The following is a 22,957-nucleotide window of genomic DNA, read 5'->3' as shown; positions in this document are numbered from 1 at the left end:
ACCCTGTTTATGATTATACAACGAAGCAGCTGTCCAGAATAAATGGCCACTGCCAATCTATGGCCAAGAACGAAATTGATCACCCAGTGGCCCAACACACAGCTGAGCACAAAATGCTGGATTTCAATGACTGCTTCATAGCCCAGGACATCTGGATCCTTTGACCCACCATATGTTTTTCTGAATTATGCAGATAGGAGCTATCTTTGCAACACATATTTCACTCCCATAAACTCCCTGTCCTCAATTTCCATTAACCCAGTGTCTCTACACCTTCCACATGACAGTTTCCTGTTCCTCTGTTATGTCACTCCCTCCCAGTTGGCGTCTCATGTCACCTCAATTATGTGTCACTCCCCACCAGCTCCGGCACCTGTGCATCACCTGCTACTCCTCCCTCTCTCATTCCTAGCCAGCAAACCAGCTGTCTCCCTGCAACCTGCTACTTACTCATCGCAAACCCCTCCTTCTCTCTCCCACCTGTCTCCATCTAACCAGCTCACCCAAAACAACACCCCACTCCACCTGCTGAACTGCTATTCCTGCATTTTGTGTGCAGTTGTCACCATTTAATAGGTGCACAGACAGATGGGCGCACACATCGCACACGTGCTTTGTGGGCGTGTGTGTGTGCACGTGCATGTTAGCTCAAGTGAGGATTTATTTCTGAAGGCTTGCAAGTTTCCTGTCTCTTAATGTATGTTCCTGTTGACGATTCGATGCTTCCACTATCTGGTAAGAGGACTCCTTTATTCCCAAATTACTTACATTCAACCACAATTTTTGTACTATATGTACTGGGACTTAAATTTTCTTATTTACATGTTCTGTAAATCATACTGAGAATAAACGCTGTGAAGTGAAATTTGCGAATAGCAAATCTTGTTCACGTATATCTTAAGGAGAGTCGGTGGCAGTCTTACACTGATATTTTTGTAAATCCATATCTTTGCCATTTTTTCTTCAATCTCATTGAAATTTTGCACACTTATGTATAGAGATCTTATATGATTTTTTTAAAAATTCAGAATTTTTAATAACAGTCTAATGCAGTGAGATAATTTTGAATTTTTTATTGCATTATTATTTTAAGGTAGACTTTTTCATAATTTCAAGGCAAATTTGGCAAATTTTTTTAATGGTAAAATAATCTACACTAATAAGTGTGCAATTAAGTGCAGTAACTTTTTGGTAAATTAATGCTATTATCTTCTGTGATATTTTGGGTTAGAAAATTTTTTACAAGCAAACTTTTCAATATAATATCAACCACAAAACTGTGTATAATATCTGGATTAAAATTTTGTTCCACTTAAATGTTGCTTCAAAGTAAAAGAATAGGTGTGCCAAATTTCATTTCAATCCTTCCAGTAGTTTCTGATATATGTGTTCCTGAAAGCAGAAAACCTTAAGTTGCAGAAAAATCGTTATATATATATAACAGAGGGAAACATTCCACGTGGAAAAAATATATCTAAAAAGAAAGATGATGAGACTTATCAAACAAAAGCGCTGGCAGGTCGATAGACACACAAACGAACACAAATATACACACAAAATTCAAGCTTTCGCAACAAACTGTTGCCTCATCAGGAAGGAGGGAAGGAGAGGGAAAGACGAAAGGATGTGGGTTTTAAGGAAGAGGGTAAGGAGTCATTCCAATCCCGGGAGCGGAAAGACTTACCTTAGGGGGAAAAAAGGACAGGTATACACGCGAGCGCGCGCGCGCGCGCGCGCGCGCGCACACACACACACACACACACACACACACACACACACACACACACACACACACACACACACATCCATCCACACATACAGACACAAGCAGACATATTTCAAATATGTCTGCTTGTGTCTGTATGTGTGGATGGATATGTGTGTGTGTGTATGTGTGTGCGAGTGTATACCTGTCCTTTTTTCCCCCTAAGGTAAGTCTTTCCGCTCCCGGGATTGGAATGACTCCTTACCCTCTTCCTTAAAACCCACATCCTTTCGTCTTTCCCTCTCCTTCCCTCCTTCCTGATGAGGCAACAGTTTGTTGCGAAAGCTTGAATTTTGTGTGTATATTTGTGTTTGTTTGTGTGTCTATCGACCTGCCAGAGCTTTTGTTTGGTAAGTCTCATCATCTTTCTTTATATATATATATATATATATATATATATATACACCTTAGCTAAAACTGCCCATATCCATATTCCATTTCTTCCTCATCGTCCTCTACAGCTCTTTTAGCTTCTCTGCTCCTTTGCGTAGCAATTTTTTTGTATGTTCTGGACTGAAGTCTTCGCCTTCGCAATTCTTTGCTTATTGATGATCTGCAGTATATGGTCAGTGAAGACTCCAGGTGTAAAGCCCATCTTGCTGAGGATGTGAAGTCTTGCCACATTCCCCTCATTAAACACTGTTGCAGCTTCCAAAGCAGAAGTCTTCACCACCAAATTGGAAACAAACACAGTCTTTGGACATCTTTTCCAAATAAGAGCATTGAAACTTTCATTTGGGTTCTTTGTTTTCCCATGCAGACATTTTTCTAGAAGTTCTGGTGAAGCCAGTGCTCTAAAAGTTGGTTTAATGGCCATTGAAACCTCATAAGGAAGGTTATTTTTATGGGTATAAGCTTCACCACTTTCCTTACTTTTCAAAAATTTGCACCATTCATTAGAACAGAGGCCATTTTTGAGGTTTAGTGTCTGTTGACAAGTAATGAAACCAAATGGCCCATACTGCTTTCCTAATACTGTCCAAGCTTGTGAGGTTACTTTTAATTGCAGCACCATAATAGACTTGTAGGCTGTCAGTTCTCTTCTTTGTTACTGTGTTTTTACCTCCCAGTGGCTTCACATCCTCTAGTAGCTTGCCTTTATTGTCTGCAACAAGTCTTCGGAGTTGTCCACGTATCCTCTTCTGAATATGGCCTAAGCACTCCAGTTTCTCAATAGTGCAATCTTTTCCATAGGGCTGACTTTCAACTACATTCTTGAAAGCACTAGAGTCTCCATCTCTTAAATACTGTATGTATCTTACTCCATACTTTTGCAAAGATCTATGGAAAATGAATTTCATACCTGCAGCTTCCATCCCACCACTGGAGCCTGCATAATTTCTGCTACAGGCAGCTTTATGGGCTTCTTGCCATTCTGTTTCTTTACCTGCATCAATATATTTCTTGTGCAAGGAACATGCAGAACAATATCTAGACATCACCTCTAAGTCTAATACTTTTCCGGTGTTGATACTAATGATTGTTGAAACTCCATGCAGTGCAGTATGCCCCCTCTTCATCCAGGAACTGTCACAGGAAACTGCTATATTGTTGCTATTAGTTGCTTCACAATTTTCTTGAATTGCCCCCAGGACTGCCATTTTCATGCTCTCTTCACTTACTTCTGCAGCTGCATTGAGGAGAGCAGTATTCATTGCAGAAAATTTTAGGGGAGGACCAGGCATGTTCATAATACCACATAAAAGGTTTCCACCCATCTCTTCCAATCCCTATACATCTTAGTCCATAAATAAATCTCATATTGGCTTCATAGATTCTATTACTGACCTTTGATGTCTTGAATGGTCTGTCAGCATCACAGTTTTGACACAAAATGTGCAATGTGCAAACCAAACCTTCTCTCTTTCCATCATCAACCAAATCCACATTTCCTCCACAAGCAGAGCTCTTGCAGGCTTTTCTAAGTGCTTCTGCCACCATTTCCAGATCCACAATTCTGAAACCTGTATTTCTGTCATGATTTGTTTCTTCTGACACAATCCCTGTCCCAAGTTTTATTTTAGATGCACTTGGAGACAAGCTAATGTTTGCATCTGCAGGCCCGACCCTAATCTCAATGTCAGTTTTTCGCTTTATATTGGCAAATATGGGACTTACTATATTTTTTAAATACTTTAGCAGGCCTAGGCATTGTAAAAAGTGATCAACAGATTCAACCTTGCACAAAGAATGGCACAATAAATCAAGTGCCACTCGAATTCCACTGAACAGCACAAAACTTGTTTACAACACTCCACAGCCTTCTATACCACACTGATTGAACCAGAAAATGGCTCCACGTGCTTCATTACAACACTGCTGTTACGTATACCAGAAAATCACAGCATTCAAAAGCTATATTTTCTAGGTTCACAGGTCAAATTCTGCAATACAATTTTTCCTCCATTTGGTACATTGAAAAGTGGCCTTGGCGCTTAGGGCTTTAATTTTTGTATGCCATTTGTAGTTCGAATTTCAAGGAAAACGTTTGGGATAATAATCTCAATTATATTTACTATCAAATAAGCAAATAAAAATAATTTGTAAATTTTTCATTATTTCTGCCACTGTCTCCACTTAATAAACATATTTATATAAGTACATGCTGATTATTTGTAGGTTTGTAATGGTTTAGTAAAGAAGCCTCTATTAAGTTCAAAGAAATTGTAAAGTAGGAGCAAAATTTCACTTAAATGAGATTCTTCTGTTGTCACAGCTGTTTAGATATGTGTTTCACTTCTTTGTGTTTCCATTATTTCCTACAAGCAAAAATGTTAGCATGGGATATATTATATGTAGTATATTCTGTGAAGACCCATCTTCAGTGTTGGCCACATATGCTATGTCTGTTTTCACAAGAGACCTTTGTTGCAGGAAATGACACTGGAGGCTGCAATTGCACTTCTTGAACGACAAGTACAGATACAGCCAACTTGCAGGCTGCACCAAATGCTCGGCGATCTTCTGGCGAGAGTCCACGAAGAGGAACGAGCCCTCGATCACTATAGTATAGCACTGAAGTAAGCGTATCACTGTTTAATTATTCAGTAAATTATACATCAGTTTATTTAAAGGGATGTTAATACATTTTGTAAACATAAAAAGACAGAAACTGTGGCATTTTTAATAAAAGAATGTCTCAGGTACCAGTACTTCTTCTTTTATAGGGTTCCCCTTGCCTTCTCAGGCTTTTCTTCATCTCTGTCTCCTATCCTCTTATAACTTACATTATTCTGTTCATCTCTGTAAGAAGTTACTTGACCCCATCCCCTTTTGCTAACACAAATCTTCCTTCCATTATGAAGCCCAAGATCACGATTGGTTCTCTGAATCGTTTGCTTTGTTTAAAACCCACTGATTTCCATGGAGTTCTTGTTGAAGTTATCTTTCTATTCTTATGGGTATTATTCCATCCTTGTGCTGAGAAACATGAAAAGTTAAACAGAACAGTAGGGTTTTGAAACTAAGGTGAAGTAATACTTAAATGAAGTATTTTCACAGAGTTTGACTTTTTTTTCTTTTGATTTCCTTATATTTCACATGTTTTAAAACTTCTGCTACTTAATACAAGGAGCAATCAAAAAGTTTCCTTTTGAGAGCATTGCTACAGCATATATACGACAAAGTATGATTCTGATGTGGGTATTTAAATACTGACATGTTGGCAAAGATTAATGTGGTTTTCACATCTTTCCAATATGTGTATGGTAAATGCAGAAATGTGAATTATGGCAACATTATTATCAAATACGTCCAACCCGCACCAATGTTCTGGAATGGTGCACCAAGTTCTGTGCTGGTTGCATTTCAACACAAGATGTTCCATATTGCAAATGTCAAAACACACAGGTTACACCAACTCAAGTGGGAGGCACTCAAGCACCCACCCTATAGTGATATCTCCTCATGTGATCAACATGAGGATGTGCAGTAGACAGTTACGGATGTCTTCAGACACATGACACAAATGGGTATCTTCAACCTGGTGCATCAATAGGATGATTGCCTCAAGGCTCACAGTGATTTTCTCTGATTGAAATACCAAATCTATACTGTATGCCCTCTGAATGGAAATTTCTTGATTGCCCCTTATAGAACTGATAACATGTTCTTAGCACTTAAAAAAAAAAGGCGAGAAGTGTCAAATAATTTTTATGTTGTGTTGCAGATTACTGTAAATTTGTATCATGCTATTTGCAGCATAGGTTTTAAAAGCAGATGTCTTTATTAGTGTGGAACATACTTTTCTTCTTTCATGTCCTTAAAGTTGTTATTTAAGCACTTTTAATTCTTTCTACCATACTTACAAGTTTCTAGTATAGATACAGTGCAGTGTTGGGAGTATTGACATTTGAAAGATGGTTATGCAAGAATCTGGTTGTCGAGCATGCGAGCATGCAAGCATTCCTCGTAAATCACTTTTTTTTTTTTTTTCTTTTTTTTCTTTTTCTTCCCCCTCCAAACAATGGAAAATCCAGGATGGAATGTAACAATACCAGAGAAGGAAAGTCACTACTCACCATATAGCGGAGATGCTGAGTCGCAATAGGCACAACAAAAAGATTCACACAATTAAAGCTTTTGGCTATTAACGCCTTTGTCAGCAGTAGGCGTGAGCGCGCGCACACACACACGCGCACACACACTCACACTCACACTTGCACACACGCACACGTGTCTGCAGTCTCGGAGAGCTGAAACCACACTGCGAACAGCAGCACCAGTGCCTGATGGGAGTGGCAACTGGTTGGGGGTAAGGAGGAGGCTGGGGTGGGGAGGGGGAGGGATAGTATGGTTGGAGTGTTGCAGGTTAGACGGAGGGCAGGAGAGAAGGTGTGGAGGGGGGAGGAGGTAAGTAGCGGAAAGGAGAGAAATAAAAAGAAATTAAAAGACTGGGTGTGGCGGTGAAATAACGCCTGTGTAGTGCTGGAATGGGAACAGGGAGGGAGCCGGAAGCGTGAGGACAGTGACTAACGAAGGTTGAGGCCAGGAGGGTTGTGGGAACGTAGGATGTATTGCAGGGAAAGTTACTATCTGCACAATTCAGAAAAGCTGGTGTTGGTGGAAAGGATCCATATGGCACAGGCTGTGAAGCAGTCATTGAGATGAGGGATATCATGTTTGGCAGCATGTTCAGGAACAGGGTGTTCCACTTGTTTTTTGGACACAGTTTGTCGGTGCCCGTTAATGCGGACAGACAGCTTGTTGGTTGTCATGCCTACATAGGATGCAGCACAGAGGTTGCAGCTTAGCTTGTAAATCACATGATAGTGGTTTCACAGATAGCCCTGCCTTTGATGGGATAGGTGATGTTAGTGACCGGACTGGAGTAGATGGTGGTAGGAGGATGTATGGGACAGGTCTTGCATCTAGGTCTATTACAGGCGTATGAGCCATGAGGTAAGGGATTGGGAGCAGGGGTTGTGTAAGGATGAACAAGTATATTGCGTAGGTTCGGTGGACAGTGGAATACCACGATAGGAGGGATGGGACGGGTAGTGGGTAGGACATTTCTCATTGCAGGGCATGACGAGAGGTAACCAAAACCCTGGTGGAGAATGTAATTCAGTTGCTCCAGTCCCGGATGTTACTGAGTTATGAGGGGAATGCTCCTCTGTGGCCAGACTGTGGGACGATGGGAGGTGGTGGGAGACTGGAAAGATATGGCACAGGAGATTTGCTTTTGCACAAGGATGGGAGGATAATTAAGGTCAGTGAAGGCTTCAGTGAGACCCTTGGTATATTTTGAGAGGTACTTCTCGTCACTGCAGATGCGATGACCACGGGTGGCTAGGCTGTACGGAAGGGACTTCTTGGTATGGAATGGGTGGCAGCTGTCGAAGTGGAGGTATTACTGGCGGTTAGTAGGTTTGATATGGACGGAGGTACTGATGTAGCCATCTCTGAGGTGATGGTCAACATCTAGGAAGGTGGCTTGTTGGGTCGAGTAGGATCTGGTGAAGCAAATGGGGGAAAAGTTGTTGAGGTTCTGGAGGAATGTGTATAAGGTGTCCTCACCTTCAATCCAGATGGACTCTGGGGAGAGGTTCTGGGATGGGCCTAAGGATTTGAGTAGTGACTAGAGATCCTGCTGGATTACTGGAATGGGATCACTGTGGCATGGTTTGTAGGAGGAAGTATATGACAGCTGACGCGGAGTCCTTCTGCGACGTAATCCTTGCGGTTCAAAACAACGGTGGTGGAGTCTTTGTCAGCAGGTAGGATTATAAGGTCGGCATCAGTTTTTAGATGGTGGACTGCAACACAGTTATGAACCTTTCCTCCAGAAGCCTTAGTCCCACAGAAATATCAGTCCTTTCCAAAGGCCTCACCTTTTGCCCCACTCCCAAATTCAACCATGCAGGACTAGTTAAAGACCTTCTCTCCTTCTCCCAGTCCCTACAGTGGAAACACTTTTTTGCCACCAACCCGACTAATCAGACTCAACCAAAGACCAATATTGAACCTTCCCTGACTCAGTTCACTCCTCCATCCAACTGTGATCCACCCCCCACTGCCTCCAAACCACCCCCTGTTAACTTTCCAGAATTTCTTAACCTCATACCTTGCCTCAACATCATTCCCCAAATCCCTCAACATGCAAACTAACCTTACATCCGCAGAAAGACTGATCCCGACCATATAATCCTACCTGCTGACAAAAACTCCACCACCATTGTTTTGAACCGCAAGGATTACGTGGCAGAAGGACTCTGCATCAGCTGTCAGATACTTCCTCCTACAAACCATGCCACAATGATCCCATTCCAGTAATCCAGCAGGATCTCTAGTCACTACTCAAATCCATAGGCCCATCCCAGAACCTCTCCCCAGAGGCCATCTCTCTACTTACCCCTACCACTCCCTGCACTCCCACCTTCTACATGCTTCCTAAAGTCAATAAACCCAACCACCCAAGACATCCCATTGTGGCCAGTTACTGTCCCCCACTGAGAGAATCTCTGCTCTCGTAGACCAACACCTTCAACCTATTACCCGAAACCTATCCTCCTATATAAAATATACCAACCATTTCCTCAACCGACTCTCCACAGTTCCTCTCCCTTTACCACACAGTGCCCTGCTCGTCACTATTGATGCCACCTCCCTGTACACTAACATTTCTAATGCCCACGGCCTTACTGCTATCAAACACTACCTTTCCAGACGCCCTATGGATTCCAAACCAACAACCTCCTTCCTAGTCTCCATGACCAACTATATCCTAACCCACAATTACTTCTCCTTTGAAGGCATTACTTACAAACAAATCCGTGGTACAGCTATGGTCACATGCATGACACCATCCTGTGCTAACCTATTCATGGGCTATCTAGAGGAATCCTTCCTAGAAACCCTGAATTCTAAACCCCTCACCTGGTTCAGATTCATTGATGACATCTTTGTTATCTGGATGTTCGATGTTACGCCGCTATTCGCAAAACTACCTCTGAGAGATTCATTGGTGCTGCTGTTTGAACATTTCGAGCCGTAAGACTACTTCAAGGGCAACAGAGAGTTTTATAGAAAGATGGCTGGAGTGGCCATGGGATCCCAACTGGCTTCAGGTATAGCAAATTTCTACATAGGACACTTTCAGAAGGTGGCACTTCAAACCACTCACCAGAAGACTATGCACTAAACCTACTGTATCGGTAAAACTTTTGTGGTACAGGAGGGTGGCAGACAGGCAACGGATGAGTTTCTGGACCTTAACAGCATCCATCAAAACATTGTTTTCACTATGGAAATAGAGGAGGATGCTTGCCTGCCTTTCCTGGAAATTCTAATATGAAAGAAAGCAGGTGGTACACTAGGCCATTCAGTGTATAGGAAGGAGACACACTGAGACCCATACTTGCATGCAACGAGCTGCCACCATCCAGCGTCACAGCAGGCAATGCTGACCACCCTGGTACATATGGCAAACATCATCTGTGAAGAAGAAAGCCTTCTGTATATACAGCACCTGAAGGAAGTACTCTGCACAAATTGGTACAGCGAAGCACAGATTAGTGGGGCATTCAAGAAGACACAAGATGTTGGTAATTGGGAAGATGAAGAAGAAGACAAGGAATCACTCTTCTTCCATACTCAGGACAAAATTAAGAGGCTACTTGAAAAATCCAACACAAAACCGGACAAAATTAAGAGGCTACTTGAAAAATCCAACACAAAACCACCTTCTGAGCATCGCTGGAGACAAAAGAGTGGCTCAGGTCTGTGAAAGACCCATTAAAAATGAAAGTAACTGGAATGCACAACATTGCCTGCAAATGTGGCCAACGATATAGTTGGCAAACACAGTGCTGCATTTCGAAATGCTGTGAGGAGCACATCAGGCACGTGCGACTGGGACAGACAGAGAAATTAGCAATCACGGAGCGAAATTACACCTCTGACTTCAGAACACCAAGATATTTTGCTGAGCAACCTGCTACTGGGGCATCGCCATAAAGGAATCCATTGAAATACGGGTTCATGACAATCTTGTCAACAGGTAGGAAGGATACCGACGAAGTGCAGCACAAGAGCACAGCTAGCACTGTCTAACTCGCAAGACATGGCTGGAATACCCACACGGAGGTATGAATGATGTACACAACATTAGTGTGACAGTAAATGCTATTATAAAAGCAAAATTTTTAGGCCCTTTGCTGAAAACTGACTTAAAATGGTATACATATAAAGGCAAAATAAAGGAAACAGTAAATAAAATATTATGAAAAGGATAGTTGTTGCTCAGCATAGAGCCGAGACGCTGAGGCGCAAATGGGCACAACAGATTGGCAGAAAGTAAGCTTACATGCAACAAATCCTTCACTGGAAACAGACCCCCCTCCCCCCCCCCCCCCCCCCCCCCCCCACACACACACACGACCATAGTCTCTGGCTGCTGAGGCCACATTGCGAGCAGCATCACATTATGGGAAAGGAAATCGGGTGCAGGTGGTACGAAGGAGGCTGAGGCAGGGAGGGGGAGAGGGATGGGGAGGAACAACAAGATAGGGGTGGGGGATGATAGAGTGCTGATTGTGGGAATGTACCAGGATGAGGTGGAGAGAGGGTAGGGCAGCTCTGTGCAGTTGGAAGGTTAGACAAAGGGCAAGGAAGTGGGAGGGGCAAGAGGGGTTAGCGGAAAAGGAGAGAAGTAAACGGTCTGTGGGTGTGTTGGTGGAATGGAGTGCTATGTAGTGCTGGAATGGGAAAGGAAAAGGACAATCACTATGAAGGTTGAGGCCAGGAGGATTACAGGAACATACAATATTTTGCAGGGAGAGTTTCCATCCACACAATTCAGAAAAACTGTTGTTTGTGGGAAGGATACAAATGGCAAAGGCTATGAAGCAGTCACTGGAATTAGGAACGTCACATTGAGTGGCATGCTCAGCATCAGAGTGGTCCAACTGCCATCTCTTTGCAATCACATTTCCTGAAGTATTTTTATGATATTGGATGAATTCTTGATATCTACAGTGTCCCACAAGAAAGGAAGACAGATGGTCCACTAGGCCATTCAGTATGTAAGAAGAAAACACATTCAGACCTCTGCACCTTCATGCAATAGCTGCCACCATCCAGCACATATCTGCAACAAAGAAAGCCTCCCAGACAAACTAAAGCACCTGAACGAAGTATTCAGCAAAACTTTCCTTCCATATTTGGGACATGCCTCAGCCAAAATTAAAAGCCCATTTGAAAAATCTAACTTAAAAACTGTCGTCAGACAACAGCTGTGGGTGAAAGAGCAGCTTTGCTCTGAAAAAGATCCACTAAAAATGAATGTACCTGGAATATACAGCATTACCTGTGAATGTGGCCAAGAATACGTTGGGTGAATGCAGCCTTGGATTCCACGCAGTGATGTGTGACGGGGAGAAACAGAGAAATCGGAGGTAGTAAAGCATAGCATCAAGGAAGACAACACCTTTGACATTCGGAACACCAAGGTACTTTGCTGACCAACCAACTATTGGAGGATAACTGTAAAGGAGTTCACTGAAATAACAGTTCACAAGGATATGATTGACAATTCAAGGATACCAACTAAGTGCAGCACAGAATCCCACATTAGTGGCAGTTCAACAAGAGGGTGGCCAGCAACGCAATATGAGGCAGAATACTCACTCAGAGATGCAAAGAATGCACCCTCTGCCCTCTCTACTGCAGTCTCCCTCCCTCTCTCCAAGTTTACATTCTCTCCTATCTGTGTACCAACTGCAATTTACATTCATTTGAACCTGCTCATTACAGTCAACATTTGGTCTCTTTGGCCTTCCCCCAACAGTTTTTACCCTCCACACCTCTATCCAGTAAACTGATGAGTCTTCAATGGCTCACGATGTGTCCTATCATTAGTTACCCAATCTGCATATCTAATCTGTAATAGTCCTGTGCAGAACTATATTTTTCAAATCTATTTTCTTCGTGCCTGAGCACTCCAATTCATATTCGCAGAAATGCTTTTCTTGCTTTTGCATGCCTGTCTTTTATATCATCTCTACTTCACCATTGTCAGTTATTTTCTTGTCCAAACAGCAAAACTTAACTATTACTTTTAGTCTCTCATTTCCTAATTTAATTTTACTTCATTCTAGTAACGTTGTTTAACTTTTGTTGATATTCATGTTTTAAACTCTTTTCAAGATCCTATCCATTCCATTCAAATGATCTTCGAAGTCTTTTCCAGTCTGACCAAATTCCATTGACATTTCACATATTGTTTTTTTTTTTTAATTCCCCCCATGACTTTCTCCTCAGTTTTCTTTGCTGGTTGCTGAATGTACAGATGAATAACATTGAGGATAAGCGACAATTCTGTGTCATTCCTTTCTCAGCTACTGTTTCCCTTTCGTGTCCTTCAATTCTTATCACTGCAGTCTGATTACTGTACAAGCTGTAGAGAGCGTTTCAGTCCATCACTTTTATCTCTACTACCTTCAGAATTTCAAAGGTACAGTCTCGTTAATATTGTCAAAAGCTTTCTCAGAATGGAAAAAGGCTATAAATGTAGACTTGCGTTCCTCAAGTCTATTTTCTAAGATAAGTTGTAAGGCCAGTATTGTTCTTACATATCTCTGGAATCCAAACTGATCTTCCCCAAGATCGACTTCTGCCTGTTTTTCCTGTTCTTATGTACGTAATTCATATCAGTTGTCTTCAACCATGACTTATTATGCTGTCAGTTCAGTAATTTTCATACCTGCCAGCATCTGCCTTCTTTGGAACTGGAATTATTACAGCTGCGTGGAGTGGCCGTGCAGTTTGAGGCCCCATGTCACGATTGCGCAGCCCCTCCCGCCCGAGGTTCGAGTCCTCCCTCAGGCGTGGGTGTGTGTGTTATTCTTGGCATAAGTTAGTTTATGTAGTGTGTAAGTCTAGGGACCGATGACCTCAACAGTTTGGTCGCTTAGGAATTCACACATTTCTGAATTATTACATTCTCAAAGACTGAGAGGGTATTTCTCTTGTCTCATATATTTTGCATACCAGGTGGAATAGTTCTGTCATGGTATGTTCTCCCAATGATCTCAGTAAATCTGAGGGAATGTCACCTGCTTTGGAGGACTTTTCAGCTTACATCTTTCAGTGTTCCATCAAACTTTTCTTGTTGTATCATATCTTGTATTTAACACTCAAATACTTCCTCTTCCCTTTCCATAGTGTTATCTTCAACTTTCACTTTTTATGCTTTCCTTTGCATAGTACTGGCTTGCCATCTGAGTTCTTAATGTTCGTACTGGTGCTTCTCTTTCCTCCGAAGGGTGTTTTAATTTTCCTACAGCAGTGCCAGTGTTTCCCAAGATCAAGCATGCTTCTACAACTTAACATTTCTGCTATGTCCTGTCTTGCTTTGCTACATTCATGATGACAATAGCATATTGGTCTCATAACAAGACATTGCCGGGAAAGACTAATAATGTTCAGAAATCATTAGACACTAATTGGGGTCTTTTATGCATCAAAGAGGATCCTCAGAAAGAACCATAGAGCTGATGCAAGACAAATTGTCAGAAAGCTATTAACGTGTAGAATGAATTTTATGTCTGACATGCATGAACAGCAGAAAGGAGACATGCACCAGCAGGTGCATGGCTCTAAGTTTGTGATCACTATACATAACAGGACAAAAGTGTTACAGGGACAATGTGAGATGGATTACTGACTACCGAAGAAGAATATCTAGTCAGTCAACTGTGTCCAGTTTCCAACAATAACTCTGGTTCATGTATAACAGATGTCAGATAATTCTTTTGTTGTTAACCTTATATTTTACATCTGCAGACACATTGTGCAAACCAGTTCGAAGTGCATGGCAGAGAGTACTAGTGGTACCGCATTAGTGTCTCTTCTTGTTCCAATCACATCCAAAGTGCAGGAACTTATATGACTCTGTGCATGCTGTAATTAGTCTAATGGAAAAATGGAAATGAGCGTTTGGTGTCATTGGCCGGAAGGGCATGTCCAGCCACTTTGGTGCAGGTCTTATTACATTTGATGCCACATTGAGCGACCTGTGCGCCGGATGGGGATCAAATGATGATAAAGACAACACAACACCCAGTCCCTGAGCGGAGGAAATCCCCGACCCAGCCGGGAATCGAACTCGGGCCCCTTAGGATGGCAGTCCGTCACACTGACCATTCAGCTATCAGGCCGGACAATTAGTCTAATCATGTCTTGTGATTCCTGTGACAGGGGCTGATTCTTTTAGATTCTTCACTTTATAAGTAAACTTACATGTTGGCGATTCATATTTTTCAGTATTTCTGTGACACTCAAAATGTTATATTCAAACAGTGGAAAATCCAGGTTGGAATGACGACAATATTATGAAAAGGCTAGGTTGCTACTCACCATACAGAGGAGATGCTGAATTGCAGACAGGTATTGGGCGCTAATGACCATAGCAGTTTTGCGCCCTAAAACCAAAACAAAAAAAAAAAAAAAATGCAGACAGGTACACCAAAAAGACTGCTATTCATTTGAGCTTTCGGCCACAAGGCCCTCCTGTGAAGCATAAAAGACACACACATTCACACAAGCACAACTTTCACACACGTCACCATTGTCTCTGGCCACCGAATCTGGCCTCGGTGGCCAAGGACAGGGACAGAGTGTGTGTGTGTGTGTGTGTGTGTGTGTGTGTGTGTGTGTGTGTGTGTGTGTGTTTTCTTTGCTTTACAAGAAGTGCCTGTGGCCCAGAGCTCAAATGCACTCCAATCATTTTGTTGTGCCTGTCTGCAATTCAACGTCTCCTCTGTATGGTCAGTAGCAATGTTACACCCAGGTATTTGTATGAGTTCATTGACTCCATTTCTGGTTAATTGATATTGTAGTTACAGAATACTAGTTTCTTGAGTTTTACATTTCTGAACATTAAAAACAAATTGCCAGTCTTTGCACCACACTGAAATCTTATCAAGATCCGATTGGATATTTGTGCAGTTTTTTTCCCGATAGTACAATATACAGGGCTATTACAAATGATTGAAGCGATTTCATAAATTCACTGTAGCTCCATTCATTGACATATGATCACGACACACTACAGATACGTAGAAAAACTCATAAAGTTTTGTTCGGCTGAAGCCGCACTTCAGGTTCCTGCCGCCAGAGTGCTTGAGAGCGCAGTGAGACAAAATGGCGACAGGAGCCGAGAAAGCGTATGTCGTGCTTGAAATGCACTCACATCAGACAGTCATAACAGTGCAACGACACTTCAGGACAAAGTTCAACAAAGATCCACCAACTGCTAACTCCATTCGGCGATGGTATGCGCAGTTTAAAGCTTCTGGATGCCTCTGTAAGGGGAAATCAACGGGTCGGTCTGCAGTGAGCGAAGAAACGGTTGAATGCGTGCGGGCAAGTTTCACGCGTAGCCCGCGGAAGTCGACAAATAAAGCAAGCAGGGAGCTAAACGTACCACAGCCGACGGTTTGACAAAGTCAAACGCTTTGAATTTTCGGCGCGGTTGCAACAGCTCATGGAAGAGGATGCGTTCAGTGCGAAACTTGTTTTCAATGATGAAGCAACATTTTGTCTTAATGGTGAAGTGAACAGACACAATGTGCGAATCTGGGCGGTAGAGAACCCTCATGCATTCGTGCAGCAAATTCGCAATTCACCAAAAGTTAACGTGTTTTGTGCAATCTCACGGTTTAAAGTTTATGGCCCCTTTTTCTTCTGCAAGAAAAACGTTACAGGACATGTGTATCTGGACATGCTGGAAAATTGGCTCATGCCACAACTGGAGACCGACAGCGCCGACTTCATCTTTCAACAGGATGGTGCTCCACCGCACTTCCATCACGATGTTCGGCATTTCTTAAACAGGAGATTGGAAAACCGATGGATCGGTCGTGGTGGAGATCATGATCAGCAATTCATGTCATGGCCTCCATGCTCTCCCGACTTAACCCCATGCGATTTCTTTCTGTGGGGTTATGTGAAAGATTCAGTGTTTAAACCTCCTCTACCAAGAAACGTGCCAGAACTGCGACCTCGCATCAACGATGCTTTTGAACTCATTGATGGGGACATGCTGCGCCGAGTGTGGGAGGAAATTGATTATCGGCTTGATGTCTCCCGAATCACTAAAGGGGCACATATCGAACATTTGTGGATGCCTAAAAAAACTTTTTGAGTTTTTGTATGTGTGTGCAAAGCATTGTGAAAATATCTCAAATAATAAAGTTATTGTAGCGCTGTGAAATCGCTTCAATCATTTGTAATAACCCTGTATTTTCAAAAAGTGTGAGGTTACTATTAATATTGTGTGCAAGGTTATTAAAATGTAACATCTCCTGTAGGGGTTCAGACACACTTTCTGGAGAACATTTGAAGGTACTCCTACTTCTGTCAATGACTCTCCATCCAAAATAACATGCTTTGTCCTTCTGACCAAGAAATCCTCAATCCATTCATAAATTTTGTTTGATATTCCATATGATCATGCTTCTGATAGTAAGCTTAGGTGAGGTACAGACTCAAACATTCTTCAAAAGTCAAGAAATATTGCATCCACCTGATTTACTTTGATCAATGGCTCTTTGCTGTATGCCATGGAGGAGCACATTGTGTTCAAGATTGCTCATTAAGTTGGAGTTCAGAAAATGATCTAGGATCCTACAAGAACTAGACATCAGAGAGATCTGCTCTTCTTCTTGTATGGGTTTGATTTGTGCTTTCTTCCAATCTTCGATAAGATTATGATTTGGTTGTCATTGAGGGCTTTCATACATTTCCATCTTGATAGCCAGATAAGCACACTGTCACCCCAGTGTGCACGGACAGATGAATCATAAGCCCTTACAGAAGGCACAGGGATCGAGTCACATGCTCATCTGCATGTGTGTGCACTACCTCTATGTGAGCATAAGGCATTAGTGATGAGTGAAACATTTATTTTTCACGCAAACATTGTGCACAAACATTGATAAGGAGTGACAGCATGGCAAGAAGAGGCAATCATCTTTGGCCATGCCCATGGCCATGTAGTGTGTGAAATTGCTGGATTTGTTTGTTTTTTGTGCCGGTGTTTCAACGTGCCTACAGAAAGTGGTGTAACACTTGTACCCACGAAACATGACATCAGAATCGTGGTTGGAAAAATATCCTGATTGAGTGGGACATGTATCACCACTTATGAATCGAAATAACTTCCAAACCCAAAATGAATTGCCATAAGTGATGAATGAATGTCCATCCCAATCCGTTAGCAAGAGAAAATTGCAAGGGAAACTGTGTACAATGAATATTTGGAGTCAGTCACTTACAAAAGGCCATTGCTCACCCAAACACACAAAGAAGGCAACAGCAAAATTATTAGGCTGGAAGAACATGTGACATGCATGCATGTCCAAAGGAACAGGCACTGTGATGACTACAGCTGTTATGAAATACATTAAAAGTATTAGCAATTGTGGATATGGACAACCATCAGCTGTATAATGGAATGACGACAATGAAAATTTGTGGTGGATTGTGACTCGAAGCCATATTTCCCACTACTTATCGGGAGTGGTGGCCTTAACATTAGGCTATTCATGCATGACTCACAGCCAGGCCTAAACTTCCATATGTCATCATCCATGTCCAGAGGAACATTCCAACATAATTCAGAATAACACAGGCACTGCAATATCATATATGCTGACACTGGGCAAGTGACTTAAAAGTAAATTGTCTCACCTTATTGGAATATACATAACGGATGCACGAGAGCTGTTGCAGACACGTGGTTGGCGAGATATGGAAGTTTTGGTCTGGCCACGAGTCGTGCTCAAATACCCTAATGGTAAGGCAACTGCTTGCGATTAGTAGGATATCTGGGTTTGAGTCCCAGTCTGGCACAAATTTTCATTGTTGTCATTCTGTTATACAGCTGATGGTTGTCCATGTTCACAACTGCAAATACATGTAATGACTATGTGACAGGTTTCCTGAACAGTCCCCCACCCTATCATATCTCTATTGGCCTGCAAAATTGTGTGACTTGAACCACATAGAAAATCTGTGGAACATGTTGGGACAGCAGATAAAACACTGACATCAGTATTCACGTAATTTCATGGTATTACACTAACAAATCCTCAGTGAGTGGCTTGACCAGGATGTGGCATACCAAATCCAGGCAGTTATCAAGTCTAGGGGGGAATTCAACATACTATTCAAAGCTGAGGTTTAGTGTTCAGCAGAGAGAATATAGAAGAATTAACTCCACATGTTCATTAAAAATCATTAACTCTTACTATAAAGATTGTGGAATTTGTTTAATAACAAAAGTGAACAAATTGACATGAATGAATGAATTGTCACAGGACTAAGGGACCTTTTCTCATCTAAATAGTGTGCTTAAAATTAAAACTTTTTCAGTTGATACGAAGATGGGAATATACAGGCGTGCTACCTAGTCATAAAACTTGGACAGTTATTGCAAAAAGTACAAAATTATTGTTTCTGAAAAAGGCATACCAGTAGTTAGGTAGGCCATGGCCCAAGTAAGTTGTCATATGCAAAGACTCTAATTAATTAGTTAGTTAGTTACATGTTCCATAAGACATTTGAACAATTCAGTTATCAAAATGAAGTAGCACAAGTCAGTTTACACGATGTGTATACATGATTATTAGTGTTAACATTACTGAAGACATTAATATTTTCAGTCCTGTTGGTATCCAAGTAAACTTCTTTCTACAACCCCCCACCCCACCCCACCCCACCCCACCCCAGCTACCAGCTTTTAAGTAGCAATTTGTCAGTGGAATAGGAGGAGTTGTCCAGAAGAAAAGTTTTCAAAGGTGGTTTAAAACTTGATTTACTTCCTGTCAGACATTATATGTTATTAGGCAAATGATCAAAAATTTTTGCGTTGCACATTAAACTCCTTTCTGAGCCAATGATAGCTTTAACACTGGGTAATGAAGGTCATTCTTCCCTCTAGTGTAGTAGGTATGGACATTATTGTCCTCATCAAATTGTGATGGATTATTTATGATGAATTTCATTCGTGAATACATGTATTGTATCAGTGCAGTTAAATTGCCTAATTCATTGAAGAGGTACCTATGTGACATCCATGGGTGAACACCGCATATTATTCGTACTGCTCACTTCTGTGAGACATCATTGAATGTAAATAACCAAAATGTGTCAGGAGGGTGGTACAATTGTTTCCAAGATTAGTAATTATATGAAGAGCAAAAGTAGCTGAAGTTAATTGTTTGAGAAGCTCAGTAATGTGCTTTTTCCAGTTTTCAGCAGTATGTACATGCAAAAAATTTGGAGCATTCTACCCTATTTACTGACTCCTGCTTATGTGCTACATCAGTTGTTGGTAGCACTATTTGCTGTACAGAGTACTGAATAAAGTGGATTTTGTTTTCAAAATTTAGGGAGTCCATTTAGAGAGGACCACTTAATAATTCTTCCAAAAATATCGTTTACCAACTCTTCTACTGTTTTCTCTCTAATGGAATCTAAATGGACAGATAAAAATCTACTCACCAAGTGGTGGCAAGGGAACACACACACAAAAGGACTTAACTTTTACAAGCTTTTGGAGCCAGTGACTCCTTCTTCTGGCATAAAAATTGAAGGGGCAGGAAGAGGGGTGAAGGAAAAGGACTGTGATGTATACAGTTATGGAAAAAAAATTAATTACAAAGTTATACTGGTTTCCTTGCACAAGTATATGTCCACTACCTTGCACTGGCAGATATTGTGTGTGCATTAAATTGGGATATGTTTTATTAATTTGTAAAAAGACAAAGCAATAACACTGGACAGCTGAAAGGAGGTGTTTCTGAGCACTGCTTTAACTCACTTTAAACAATAACAATTTTCCAGTTCATTCAGTGTAGAAATCCCCCCCCCTCCCCTTTCACATTAATAATATTTCTGTGTTTTGTTTTTCCAAGATGAAGGGAAATGAGCAGCTGATAGAAAGCTTAATTTATTTACAGCCTAGATCCAGGCAATCGTAGAGCGTTGGAAGGACTTCACAGGATCGACAGTAATACAAGCAAAATTGACAATTCCTATTACATGATGGCAGCTGGTGAAGATGAAGGGGGTGACACTACCTATGAGCGCATTGCTGATTCAGAAAATGAAGTAAGACATTTTGCGTTGCTGTTATTTTTTTATCTGTGCAGATACTCTTCATTATTATTGAGAAAATTATTTCACGAGAATAAGCATTATTTATGCATATATAAGCCTATGTAACTTTAATATTTCAGGCAGAACCTGATGAGAGTGAGACTGAAGCTGTGTGGTCAGACATGGATCTTGACTTGAGCAGCCAGTGAATATACATTACACTGATTGGAGCAATCATGCAGATACAGTCAGTGGAAAAGACTGAAATTTAGAAATGTAGAGGAGGGGGCGGGGGATTTCGTGCACTACTTTGAATTATTGTTTCGAACATGTTTTTTCTTTCCTCAACGACTTGTTACATCAAAAAGTAAATAGTGACTGAAACACATGTTCATTCATACGCCATGTGCTGACAGAAATGTTGCTTTTAGTGAGATTAAAATGTGTTTTTATAATGTTCGACTGTTATGTTGTATGAACTGAGTGTGAGGTATAGAGGAGAAAACTTTTTATATTTATATTGTGATGAAATCTAATTCCTGATTTGCATGTATATGTCCTGTTTTTGTTATGATAACATTGTTAATAAGACATATTTTTAGAATATGCATGTGTTTCTCATTTTGTATAATATGAACATGCTATCTGTGTTTGTCCCATACCTGTATGATTTTGATGTGGAGGTTGGTGGTGGTGGTGGGGGGGGGGGGGGGGGGAGGGTTGTACTCTGGATTCCTACGATCCTGCTGGCTTCCTAATTCTCTCTGGTAAGTGCATAATTTTAAAGCTCTGTTAAAAGATTGTGACAGCATGTGAATTAAATTAATTGGGTTTTAACAACAACAATAAAAGGCAAAAATTGATTTCCTTGTCTTATGTTCAGAGTTAGTGGTCTGTATTCTAGGAGCAATTTAAAATGAAATTGAAAACATACTTTACCAGCCATTCCTTGTATAAATCATCTAGTGACTAAGCAAATATTGCTGTTGGCTGATTTAGAAGAAATGCACTTGTGTGTGTGTGTGTGTGTGTGTGTGTGTGTTGCACCAGAGCTACAATTTACTCATTTTATGTGACATGTTCTACATCAGACAGAGGGGACAGTAATTAATACAAGATAGAAAGAACATATAAACTATAACCTTTACATATTTAGTATGCATTTTAGAGAAAAATGACACCCTACAGTAGACATGGGCAGTAATAATTAAGTTTCTCATAGTGGAAAATCTTAGCTATATTAATGTTCTAGAGGAGATACAGATCTATACAAATTTGGTGAAAAATCCAAGTTTTAAATAACAAACCAAACTTTAAGAAAAATTTTCTGAGTATTAAGTTATCCAAAACAAGAAGTAAACCTAAATTTTATATTTAATGAATACAGAATTTTATCAAGGATGATGAAGTGTAATTACAGATTGTATCTCTGATATATAAATAGATCAATAACATGGAAGTTGAGCAGCTACATCATAAATATGAGAAAGCAAAATGTTATAATTCACAATTAATTTTATGCACCACTTGAAAATGAACCACACTCAGTAGTGGAATAATAAAATAACATCAAAAACAATAAATTGCAGCTCTGCTGGAATACCCATGTAAAAAAATTTGTTTGATTTAAGAAAGAATGTTCGTTGTAAACAGGATTCTGTGCAAATGTTAAACAAGTATTGTTTTCTGATAACTGTGGATACACCAACTGTGTACAAAATTGTGGCTTTCCTGTTAATTTTACTATATTGAACATAACTCAAGGAAATATAAATATTATGTACCAATTTATTAGCATTGAATTATTAATGTGTTTTTTAAGAGCTGCTTCACTTTATTAATGTGTATGTTACTGATTCTGCACCCTTCAAGGTTTTCCTAGATGAACAAGTCTTCACAACACAATGAATGAATAGCAGAAAGGAGATTTTGTCCCTTGAAATATGATTAACATTAGATGCGAAATGTGTCTTGCAGCTGTTTTTTATTTACTTTTTTAACTTTTCATCAGATTTAAATATTGCCAAAACTTCTAAGTATCTGTATAATTCATTACCTAAATGGTGGAAATAGCTTTCATGTCTGCTTTCAAGACTGTGACACCTCCTTTTTATTGATAGCTCCCTTCAGATATCCTATGAAAATTGCCATATATACAAAAGTTCATTTTTGTGGATGCTGGTGTAACATACAATTTCAATTACCATTATTGAAAGAATGATTTTGATCATAATATTTTAATCCATCAGCTGTTATGAAGCCTCTTCCAAGCCCTTCCAGTAGAGTGTTCAACAGTGTAGAATCAGAGAACAGTAGCACACCCTCTTCAAGTTGGTTATTGTCTGGCACACGTTTTACATAGAAAGTCACTTATGTAGGGTGTAAATACTAAGGCTTCCATTAGACAGGTGTACCTTACCTGCTTTCTATGCAAGGCATTATTAAAAAGTAAATGCAGTTTTTCATTCAGATGTATTGACAGTTCAATACACTATACAGAACAAAATATTTTAAGGCTGCTCAAAAATGTTGTAATTTTCATTGAATAACCTTTTGGAACTGATCCTCTACCAATCTCCGTAGTTC

General features: G+C 40.6%; 1 protein-coding gene across 1 annotated transcript in view; it reads left to right on the top strand.

Annotated features, from left to right (window-relative positions):
* The window catches only part of LOC126203081 (anaphase-promoting complex subunit 7), a 173,078-nt gene extending 152,132 nt beyond the window's left edge, over positions 1 to 20,946 (top strand). Inside the window, exons 9-11 of the mRNA XM_049937321.1 lie at positions 4,640 to 4,785; positions 20,233 to 20,383; positions 20,512 to 20,946. Of these exons, the coding sequence (XP_049793278.1) occupies positions 4,640 to 4,785; positions 20,233 to 20,383; positions 20,512 to 20,580 (366 nt within the window). The 3' untranslated portion in view covers positions 20,581 to 20,946. The remainder of the gene's footprint in view (positions 1 to 4,639; positions 4,786 to 20,232; positions 20,384 to 20,511) is intronic.
* The last annotated feature ends 2,011 nt before the right edge of the window (positions 20,947 to 22,957 follow it).

The sequence above is a fragment of the Schistocerca nitens genome, chromosome 9 (assembly GCF_023898315.1).
Source record: "Schistocerca nitens isolate TAMUIC-IGC-003100 chromosome 9, iqSchNite1.1, whole genome shotgun sequence".
Lineage (NCBI taxonomy): Eukaryota > Metazoa > Arthropoda > Insecta > Orthoptera > Acrididae > Schistocerca > Schistocerca nitens.
Note: the sequence above shows the minus strand (reverse complement) of the source record. Positions and strands in the feature narration are given on the sequence as shown.